This window comes from Hirundo rustica, chromosome 1, assembly GCF_015227805.2.
Source record: "Hirundo rustica isolate bHirRus1 chromosome 1, bHirRus1.pri.v3, whole genome shotgun sequence".
Classification (NCBI taxonomy): domain Eukaryota; kingdom Metazoa; phylum Chordata; class Aves; order Passeriformes; family Hirundinidae; genus Hirundo; species Hirundo rustica.
In genome coordinates this window covers 12,695,993-12,707,603 of record NC_053450.1, presented here as the reverse complement: position 1 = coordinate 12,707,603, position 11,611 = coordinate 12,695,993, and the positions used below count along the sequence as shown (strand labels likewise).

The 11,611-nt window shown below is 39.0% G+C and overlaps 1 protein-coding gene across 1 annotated transcript in view; it reads right to left on the bottom strand.

Annotated features, from left to right (window-relative positions):
- Nucleotides 1-392: 392 nt before the first annotated feature.
- MRPL13 (mitochondrial ribosomal protein L13) overlaps nt 393-11,611 on the bottom strand; it is a 30,799-nt gene continuing 19,580 nt past the window's right edge. The window contains exon 7 of the mRNA XM_040060187.2: nt 393-1,739. Within this exon, the coding sequence (XP_039916121.1) occupies nt 1,715-1,739 (25 nt within the window). The 3' untranslated portion in view covers nt 393-1,714. The remainder of the gene's footprint in view (nt 1,740-11,611) is intronic.

The window sequence follows — 11,611 nt, the reverse complement described above, 5'->3', positions numbered from 1 at the left end:
AACTAACTAGTGGGCTCTACCCAATTATAAAAATACTATTCAGGAATTGCATATTTGCCAAAAGAAGTAAGACACAGTCAGTCACGATCTTCTCCAAAATCCAGTCTCTGAATAATCAAGAGTGTCTCATATTTATTCCAGACCACCTAAGAAACTGAAGCTGCTGACTGAATTATTCAGCACACAATGAACAGCTGATGCCACACATCTCACCAATAAACTGTGTACTGTGTCCTTACACATAAAAGAGCATTTACTGCAACCTAGAGTTTTAAAAAATACTTTCATCAGTTAATGCAGTGTAGTAATTGACCTGGAAGTGAAGGTTGCACATTCACTAGGTAGGAATTTTTCCTGGGATATGCCCATCTGAATGACAAAGAAAGGCCCAATACCAAATCACTATTTCATTTAATGAAATATGGTTATAAATGAACAACTGGTTTTCTTCCTGTATTATGCTTGAATGAAATAGATGTAAAACACTCAAATTCTCCTCACCAAACATTGTAAAATTTGGCAAATAATGTACCAGCATTTCCTACAACACAGAAAACAACAGGTGCTTTACTTATCTACAGAACAGCTTTGGCTCGAGGGTTTTCAGAGCAGGAAAGCAGACAGGAATTTCAGGGAAATAGCTTGCAACCGTGAAGCAAATTTTAAGACTTTTTTGCATCATTCAATACTTAAGTTTGGTCTCCTCATTAGGTTTTCATAATAAAAATGTTGCTGCTTTGTTCTGTAATATGTTCCTTAGAGTAAGTAAGGCCTATTCCTGTGACTTGAATGAAAATCAGATTGAGGCTGAAGGGGAAAAAAAGGAGAAGTATCTCTCTGTGATCTGCGTTTACTGCCTGTTATTTCAACAAGCTCTTAAATGAAATCTGTTCTACACTGGGTTGTCAGTAGACCCTCCTCCTTATGAGGAAGAGTCACTTCAGCAAATGCACGGCACAGCCCCAAATGGGTGTTCTGGTTGGTAACAAGCAGAGTCACAAGCCATGCCCAGCTGGAGCAATGCTCTGCCTGGCTACTTTCCAAGGCAGACAGAACCACAGGGATATTGAATCTCCCGATGACAATCATGTAACATCTCAACATCAAGAATAAAATACCATTAGGAACACATTTAATGACATTCGGCAGCTAGAAAGTAGAGTCACCCTTGCTGTTGTCATTCAGCGCAGCCAAGATTTAGATGCAGATGAACAGTAGCCTGAAAAAATAAGATTATTTAAAAAACAGTAGTTGTCATTTTGTTCCTTAGAGCACAATGTATCAAAAGATGGTCAAAGTTCAAGGATAAAAAATTATGGTGACCATCATTATTCTCTGCTCCTCCTGCACGGAATTCAAGTTTTGCAACTTCTAGAGTTAGCTACTTCATAGCAGTAGTCCATGTATTGTTTCTGTAAGACACAAATACTCATTACAAAGGTATTAATTCTTTAATAACAGTATCATATCAAACACCATTAACAAATACCAGATCATACAATGCAGAGTACAGATGGTATTAACAAGATAATACCTATTCTTAGCTGTTTCAAATACGCTAATTTCTATAATTGTGCCAAGTCAAGTTTGCTGACAGCTGTCAGAAGCATTCAGTATAGAAGGGCCGACTGAGCTGCACAGATGCTTCCATATTAGAAGATTTTCCTTTGAAGGAGGAGAGACACTCCTGATGGCACTTCTTCTTTTCTGGTAATTACTTCCTTCGAAAATCTTTAGGTCTGTGGGGGAAAAAATAAAAGTGTTTTAAGAAATGCATGTGCACTACAGTGGCTTTGCTTTAAGGCCACAGTAGCAGCCTCCTCTAGTTTTATTTCCTTACTTTGGTGAAGTTTTTTTGACAAAGAAAAATAATTTCTGGATTACACAAACAAGACAGAACAAATTAAAGAAATTTACTAAGACCTCTAAGAAATTACAGACATCAAGACTAATTGTCACTCCTACTTTCCTAAGCAAAACAAAAACCATCTTGAACTGAATGCAGTCTCACAGGGCTTTAAACACAGGCACTGATTTGTCTCCACTTTTAAAAACTGAATAAAGCGTGCATAAGGTGGTAAGTTTCAGTTAACAGCACAGTCTACCATAACACTACTAAAGTTGTTAAAACTGATGATTTAAAAAATACCCCTAATTTCAGTCTTACAAGCTCTGCAATCCCCTTTGCTTGGATGACAAATGTGGAAAACATTCAGATAGAAGCAGACTGCTGTTTCCAATACTCTGTAATTTCCTAGTCAGGCACATCTCTCTTCCTGCCTGCCACACATCCACTGGCTGCAGGAAGCACATTCTCCCTGAAACTACACAGCTCAGACCAGCTCATGGCTCTCAGAATGCCGAGTCTGCAGACTAGAGGCACATCTACATCCCCAAGATGTCCTGCAGAGAAGCTGCACATCCTGGACTCTGCCCAGTCACTCCCCAAAGCCCCAGTGCAGGCCAGCGGTGTCCGAGGTGCCCAGGACACGCCTGGCGCGTGCCCAGCACGGAGCGGCTGCTCCCCGCAGCCCTGTCCCACACACACCTGCAGCCTGTGGGAACACAGCTCTCCTCACTGGTGCTCTCATATGGCAATCAAAGCAGTTTGGGGAGCTCACCAGGACTCAACAACAGAGGTATTAACAAAGGTTTTAGAGACATCTAAAGGAACACAGGGCCAGATTTGCCGTGAAGTTGAATGAAAAATTCTGGCATACAGCAAAACCTGCAAAGCACTACGCTGACCACGATAAATTTCCAAAAGTGGTAACTTTTATTTGTAATTTAGTTCAATAATGGAAATGAAAAGCAGACAACAATGGAGGCAGACAGCTTACTTTAAAGATTGAGAGTTTAGATGGTTGCAGAGATGCCACATAGATATCCAACCCTTGCTTATTCCTATGGTGCAGTTCTAGAATCTGCCAAGCAATAGCACTGCAAACTGAAGTCATTCACACAACTCTTGTATGAGCCCATAGGTTCTCACATCAAAGCAACTCTGGAATTCAGTTTGTGTTACTTCAAGAGTAGCGTATAAAATTGCGTGAATTTTATGAACAACTATAAAGAAATAATGTTCATACTGTGATGAATCACAAAGCTGCTTTGTTTCCCATTTAAACAGTGTATTCTGTATTAACATTTGGACTTGTATCTTTTGTGCTTGACAGAACTGCCGCAAACACCATATATGCTGTTTACATACTTGCTTATTAATGTTTAAGTTGAACATACTCAACGTTTGATGGCTGATGTGTGCTGGGAAGTCAAGTCACATTTCCCAGAATCTCTGACTCCAGTACTTGGGAGATATTAATAGAATCACAGAATAGTTTGGGTCAGAAGGGACCTCCAACATCCTCTGGTTCCAACCTCTCTGCCATACCACATTTTGTTACTCAGATCTCACCCTGCATGCCAGAATAGGTATTTCATTATATCAAACTGTGGAGTAGTAGGAGTATGGGATTCTGAAGAATTCTCAGCAGTGACTTAGAAGTTTTATCACTACATCCATCCTAGACAGCTGGACAGAGCCGGAAGATTTTAGGCAACACAGTATGGCAAAGACATCCTTGTCTTGTAGCTTATAGTTATTATTCTTTCTTTTTTATAGGCCAATCAATCCTCCTGTGCATTGCTCAAAGGATTTTGCATTTTTCTATGAATGGCTCACTTAAAACTTCAATCTAGGGTTATGCTGGACTGCTGCAGAGTTACAGGTCTCACAGCACTTTGTTCTGGGGTGAAAATCCTTTTTCTTTCTTGCTTGCTTGTAATCTACATTTCGACTTTAATGCTCATTGTCTTAAAATCTAAATACATAAAAATGCATAAAACACTGGACTCTTAGTCTGCAGTCTTATGAAGTTAATGAAGCTTAAAGAAAGGATTTTTCACACTGAAACACTTGTGTGAACAAATACAAAGGTATTTAAAGCCTTTTCTATTGCCACAGTAGGTTTTTTTATGCCCACTAGTACTTGGCTTTTGGACTGCTTTTGAAGAGTCTTTGGCACCAGGAAAACTAAGCCTTGAAAAGCACTGCCTTTGGCAAAAGTGTTATAGGCATTTTGTCAGACGAAGAATATGAACCCACAAAAAAGCTGTCTACTGAGAGAGAATTATGAGCTACTTGTGAGCATCAACGGGTAACTGCTCATTGATAAGTGAAATAAATCCATGTGAGAGTCTTCTTCTTTGATGGCAGCACTTTTGCCGTTCCTCAGCAAAGGCCTGAGTTTACGCACTTGGAACAAAGGAAATGCTATCTCCTAAAACAGACAGTTCAGAAATTCACTCAAAGGTGACTTCACATAGCTGCTTCTCTTCTTCTTTTTATTTTTAAAATAACATTCTTAGGGGAAAAAAAAGCTTTGCTGTATATTGACAGGAGACTCCAAGACAAGGGGAAATGTAGGAACCAATGTCTCTCCAATTTATGCTGAAACACAAACTATTATAGGTTCAGTGAAAATATGCAACATTAGTCCGTGCAACAGACGTCTGCCACCAAAATATGTAAAAAATATTTGTCTTGCTAACATTTTTATACTCCACATAAAAAGTATTAAGACAGTTCTGTGAATTCTAGGCAAAATACAAAATGCCAGCAAATTGAATCAGCAACCCGTTCATTACAGGAGGCCTCTGAGTGCTTTTCTCTTAACAAAGACTTTACCACTGAGTAAAAGGCACTGAAGAGCTGGCCCTAAGCTCTTATTACAGATTTTAAATCTCTTAAAGCTGTCCAGGGAGGTCATGGATTCTCCCTCTTTGAAGATGCTCAAAACCCATCAGGATGCATTCCTGTGTAACCTGTTCTAGAGGACCCTGCCTTGGCAGGGGGGTCGGACAGGATGAGCTCCATAGGTCCCTTCCAAACCCTCACTGATTCTGCAAATTCTCCTGATTTTTATCCACACTCACAGCTACCAGAAGAGAAATACAGCTGATATAAAATGCCAACAATCCACAGCCACTGAAGCTTACAAAACAGATAAACCTGCACATATGTCCAGCTCCTAGGATCAGCTTTTGTAATGGAAAACAAAAGGGACTTAGTGGACCCCACTGTAATTGGTAGAGAGCTTTCCAAAACCCTGCAGTATTAACGTATTTCATATAATTGTAGTCTTTTGATACAGATGCCAACCCTACACTCTGCAGAGCTGAAAAAAACAATGGACTGTGAGAGTTTTCCCATTTAGAGAACAGCAACTTCTCTGCTCTGTACTCCACTTCATGAAATAAGGTCAAACTAAACCCTAGAACACAGGGAAGTCCTGCCTTTCTTCAGGGACTTTAGAGATGACTTGAAGAGGCTTGTGTCCTTGGGCTAAAGCTTGCCATTGTAAATTCTCTCTTAAGCGTCTCTGCAGATTTCACAGTTACAGTTATGTTTGAAAAGCAGTGCAGAGTGTAGAGCTGGCATCTGTACCATTAACTAATACTGAAATTTGGTGATCATACATGTGTTTCCCTAGCAACCGCAACCAACTCCAGCATACACCCCTTTGTGTAGCTACATAACACAAGGTTGTCTATAATCTAGGTCAGTTCTGATTCTCCATTCTGCTGCCACACAAGCAGAATGGAAAGGCAGAAAAAGTGATGGATTATTCTCAAACCCAAGCCTTACTGCCAGAAAAAATGCTCATGAAGCTATGACCTCAGCCTGTGAACATCTCAGATTGCAAATAGAAACTAAGAGCACAAAAAGACTTTTGCATATTTGCAACTATGATGGGACCTCCTACTTCACAGAATATTCAATATTCTTTTTCAGTGTTGTTGGGGAGGATGAAGCCAGAAAGCCCTATAAATATGATTGCTTAGATTCTGAGAATGTGAAACCTGTAAGTGAGATAGAATTGAAAGTAAGTTTTGATGTTTGAGATGTCCTAGCTACTGGATGTCTGGGAAAACAGTTATGTGACCAGCTGAAGGTCACCTGCAGCCAGACCCAGAGGTCAAATGGAATGTTCTGTCTCACCCCCGATGTATGGTTCATCCCACACCTGTAACCCTCCCCTGAAGTATCAGGTATCTGTAACCCTATTGACCCTGTTCCAGCCCACCTTGAAGCCCCCTTATCAAGGGGCTGCAAGGGTGGGTTGGTCTCTTTGCTCTTTACTCCTCTCTCCCAACCTCTCCCTTCCCCACCTCCCTAGGCCTTGCCACGAGCTGCACCTGGCAGCTCAGAGCAAGGCCTTATATCCTTTACAATAAACCTCATCTTCAAAAACCCAACTTCAGAGATCTCTCTTCTACATTTATCCACATCGTCCTGGAGTCCACAGCAGAGGAGCAATTTCTACAAGTGTGATGTGATACATCCTCTCCCAAGGGTATTTCTCCTGTGAGGAAGGATAGGACAGAGACCCACTGCAATAGTTAAATGTGTTCAACTCAACTCCTGGAGTGAATACTTATTTCAATCAGCTCTGAAGAGACTTGCTGCACAGCTCCATCTTTATTAAATTCTTGTCAGCACATTCCAGCAATGATGTTTCCCTTTGCCTAGCAATGTTTTGTGGAGGTAAAACAGTCTCAGAAAAAAATAAAATAAGGGTGGGGGTGTGTGTGTGTGTGTGTGTGTGTGTGTGTGTATTACACTATGAAGGCCAAATCTAAGTAATCACTAGTCTGTGTTATACTGCAACTAACTTGCTTTCAAAAATACACAGGACAACTTCACCATCTTGTTTCTAGACAAGCTAAAACCTTTGTAGCATCTTACAGCAGACAGGTTAGCATTACTAACCTCAAAGAAATAATAAAGGTAAGGCTGCAGAGTAATATATGACACTTTCTATTCTATATGTACAGCAGTTATTTTACAATCCAGACAATATTTAAAAAAATATTTTCTCTTCATTTTTAAGGACTCACAATACCGCTTCAGAACTACGTATTTTAATCCAAATTTGTTTCTTAGAACTTTTAAACCTGGGATTAGGTATAACAATAAAATTTGTAGTCAACATTGCCCTTCCTTCTTATTCCAAAAGAAGTGACACACCTCCCTAGTTTCTTCTACTGCATCTGCTGATAAACAGCATTGATAACGAGACCTTATCTTCTTTCAAGCTCAAAAACCTGGATGGCCATGTCTCCCCAAACAATCCCTAGTCACACTGCTTTGCTGTTACACTGCATTGACTGAGCTTTTCAAAACAAGTTTTATGAAGTCAAATCTCATGGAATTGTTACAGTCATTTCTGTGCTTGCAAGCCTGTGTTAGTCACTGCTAATGGTTTCAAACCTGCCTCTGGCTGAAGAGTAAGTTAGTGCTGCACAAGAAGTGACCTGTCAATACCTGTTCTTGACTCAGTAATGCACACCTGGTATGGAAGCCTTGTCTCAAATTGTAGTTTTCTCTTTACCTGTGGGCACTCATCTCACCATTGGAGTACATGACCCAGAGTTCCCTGGAATTTCTGCACTCTCAGCAGCAGTAACAAGGAGTGCTCAGAAAGGATTTACTTTTGCATCAGCACTGCAAAAGGTCAGTGCCTTAAGGCTAACTAATGTGACAGGCTAATGCAATGATGAGAGCAGTGGTACAAGAGCAAAAGTTGAAGAGTTTGGGCTTAGAAATCTTTTAAGATTTTACTGCTTCCATGAATGAGAGAAAGCACTCCATATGCGTGAAAACCCCCTTAAAATTACTAACCATCCTGTAAGAAAGGCACATCCATCTCTTCTATTCACAGTCTGTACAACACTTTCTATTACCTGAAAAATTTAATGTCTGGTAGGATTTTAATTTGTATAGGTTATTCATCAAAAACAAAACCAAAAAAGTATCGGTCTTAACTCGCAGTTATCAAAATGTTTTAAGAGTAATTTACCCCAGAGGGTTTTAGGTCTGTGGCTGCTATGTTAGCCTTTTATCCAGTGGCCTTTGTTTCCCCCTTTCCCCCAGCCTGTTTCTTTAAGAGTGTAGTGTTCCTCAAAAGGCTGAAGGAGTCTTCAGCATGACTGTGTAGTTTTACAGAAGCTCTCTCTGACTTTTTTACACAAGTCTCAAGAATTTTAAGAAACAACAAGGATAAAATCTCTCCAAACTTGGCTGAAAAACTAGCACACACAAAGAAATAACTGGTATTAAAGTACTTCTAACCAATCGTAATTTTTTAAGTACTTAACAAGTGATATCCAGTAGCTCATAAAGGTCTTATTTAGGGCAGTTTAAAAACAACACTGTTTTGAATAGATGACAGACTGGGGAAGACCAACTAGTGAAAAGATTTTGTGGACTCATCATGCCACTCAGATACTAGTCCTCAGTCATTCTTCGATCCCATTACTCTGTGCTGGCAGGCACACTCGATCTGTATTACTGTGATGCTCTTCTCCATAATTCTGGAAATCATCATCACAGGGATGTGGAATTATTGCTAACTGATTATAGCTGTCTGCTTACAAAGAATGCTTCTATGGCTCAACTTTCATATCTGCTTATTAAGGGCAATGGGTGGCTTTTAGCCTTTTCTTAAAAGGTTCCAAGTAATTTGGTTTTGTGTAAGATTAGTGCACAATTCACACAACACAAAATTTGTTGCCTGTCTGGCACACATTTTGTCATTTTATAAATAAACTATGAAATTTTGAGTATTTAAGACTTTTTTTAATAGAAAAAACTTCAACACAGAGAAAAATTTATTATAAATTCCAAACCAAGAGGAATATATGTATTTTTCAGGAACACTTCGCAAGTTGTGCCAAAGTCAATAGCTATTAGGTAAGGGGACTACAGCTAAAGGGGATTTCTGAATACATTTCATCTTTTCACAAACCACACCAGTAAATCAATACCCAAGGCTCAGACATTGCTATCATTCCCTCTAAAACCAAATTATGTGACTACACTCAAACATCAGCAGTTTGGAGGGGTGGGACGAATCATTCTTCTACTCTAGGTGTAGCTATTATCCCATGGTAGCTCTATGCCTCTGGTAAAATAATCACTGAAATAGCTAATGATATTCCAACTATCACTAAATTTCCAGTTCACACTGTAGTCTATTCTAAACCCTCATTTCCTCTGCTTGGGGCACCAGAACTGTTTCCATGTTAGTGTTATTGTCATGCAGACTGTCATCTTGCCTAAAAAGCACTTCTGCAAGTATAACTCAAATTGCTTGGAGAACACACCACAGTAACAGAAGCTGCATTTTGTAAGAAGAGTAAGAAAATGTGATACTGCTATGACAGTACAGCTATAGTGACTAACCCTTTTCTGCAGAAACAAAACTTAAGATGTTTATTTTATGGTCCTCAGCTGCAACTTGTTTGCTTTTTTCTACATAAAACTAGCACTTGCTGTCATTTTTAAAAAGTGTCCCTAAATCAAGTTATCTGATATGCATTTAGGTACTCTTAGTGAAATGAAAAATGGCTTATTACAATTTAAAATAAAGTGGTTACAACCTCAGTTTCTGTAAAAACAAATTAGGCCACATTGATGATCAAAGCTTTTTTGAACTTACTGTAATTCCCTGATAGCAACCTTGCTTGTATGAATTCTGTCTGGAAAAATATTTAAGTTAAATCAATGTAATATACACGTAAGCTTGTTAAAATGATGCTTTTTGAAAACAGAAGATTTCTCTTCTAGTGATATATTCTGCTAACAACTGTGGGACTGTATACAGAGCAGAACTGTACACTTGGCTTTGGACAAAGAATGACGCTATTCTTCAAATAAACAGAGAACTGGGTGAAGCAATGGTGAAATACTTTCCAGACTTACTGTCAGCCACAGAAGTGAAACAAGGAAATCCAGACATTTATAAAAGAGTGACTAAAAATTAATCTAACTCTAATTTCATCTGGGCAAATAGTTCAACAGTATCATGTACAACCATTTTCCTATTCCATGTGAATTTTCCATTAATTTAGTTTCCATTCTCACATATGAGATAACCAGGTTTTAAGGGAAGGGGAAGTAGGAAAGCAGCTTTGGAACTTCCTTTTAGTCTCTTCAGAAAGTTCAAGTAAAAGGGGCCAATTACCCATTCATTATCTCTTACCTTCAACTCTTGCTTCAGAAACCTAAGCTGCCCCCAGGTAAAGGGTATGAGAATTACTAGTGCTGATCTCTTTTAAGCCTGCCAGAGAAAAGCCAGTAATTGAATTCAATAGGCTAAACAATCTCAACGTGAATGTGTTGGATTTTTAAGATGATTGAGTTACTGACCCTTCTTGATTAGTGTCCAGTTGCTGCCTGCAGCTAAAAGCTAATGTAAAGAGAGCAATTTTCTTCTTAAGTATCTCTGGCTTTTTGTCCACAGGAATTTAGATGCAGCTCTGGTAGCCTGAATTGTGAGACTTGGTTACCTCCAAATCTCCTTTTAAATGAAATGCTACACAAAATCCTGAGACATTTTATGCCCTTACTCTTAAAAAAAAAACAAACCCCCCCCCCAAAACCCCAGTGATAGTTCCTAGTTCTGATTGGGGATTAATGATCTCCAGTTAGTTCATGTAATTTCTACCAAGAGACATTCAGAAAATGAACTGCCAGAGGGATTCCTCATAGAGTACATTGGAACAGAACTGGGCTGTATTGGCAGGATAGGTTTTTCCCAGTTTATACAGTTTATTTTGTAGGAAAAAGTAAGACTGGCTGCAGTCTTTTACAGAAGTTTGTGTTGGCCAAGTCCTCTCTCAACACTGCCACATGCTAATGCTGCTTTGTGAGAGATGAACACTCAAGTTGGAGGGACAGTACTTAACCCAAAATAAAAACCAATTATTACCAAGTGAGGCATAATATAAAACACAATACAAATCCCAAGAAGCTGCGGACACACTCTGTAACTGAACAGGAACTAAGAAAAAGACTGAAAAAATTTAATTTGGTATCAAATTTTTAAAGGCTAATGAATAAACTTGTGATGGTCCTTATAAAAATAGTTCAAGACCTCACCATCTTCAGAGATGGCTTTACGTCTTTCCCTCTGCCCTTCTCAAGGTAACTAGAGTGACCACTCCAAAAATTTTTCCTTTATTTTACCTCATATTTCATTGCAAGGAAAAATACCCCCATTTTATAAACTTAGTAAAAACTGCAAGTTATAATTTGTAACACAGCACATCACTGGAAATACTCCAATTTTAATTTCTCTATGCAATATAATGTGAAGTTGTCTTTTGGTGTTGGCTCTGCATGAAGTTATCTGAAGAAATCAACAGACAAAAAACTTAATAAACCCTGTTAGTATATTGTATATATAAAAGTACTGTTTATAACATCGCTTCAGCCACATAACCAGGATATCTCTGGTCTTCTGCTCAGTTACTACATTCCAGAAATAATTTGTGCAACTAAAAATAGAAACTTGCACTAGAAATTTTAGAATTGTGCAAGATAAGTACTGCTGCAGTTCTTCTAAGAAAACCAACAGAAAAGGAAGTGGTGGCGGAGAGGATTTCTTAACCCAAAAGCTTTTCTGATTACCAGTGCCCACAAATTTGTTCGCTGGTAACATCACAGGTGGCTTCTGGTTGCCTGAGTCTGGCAAGGCTGGCTTTAAGGACACGAAACTGGGGAGGAACTGGAAGTGGCACTGAATATCTAAGAGGATAGTGTCAG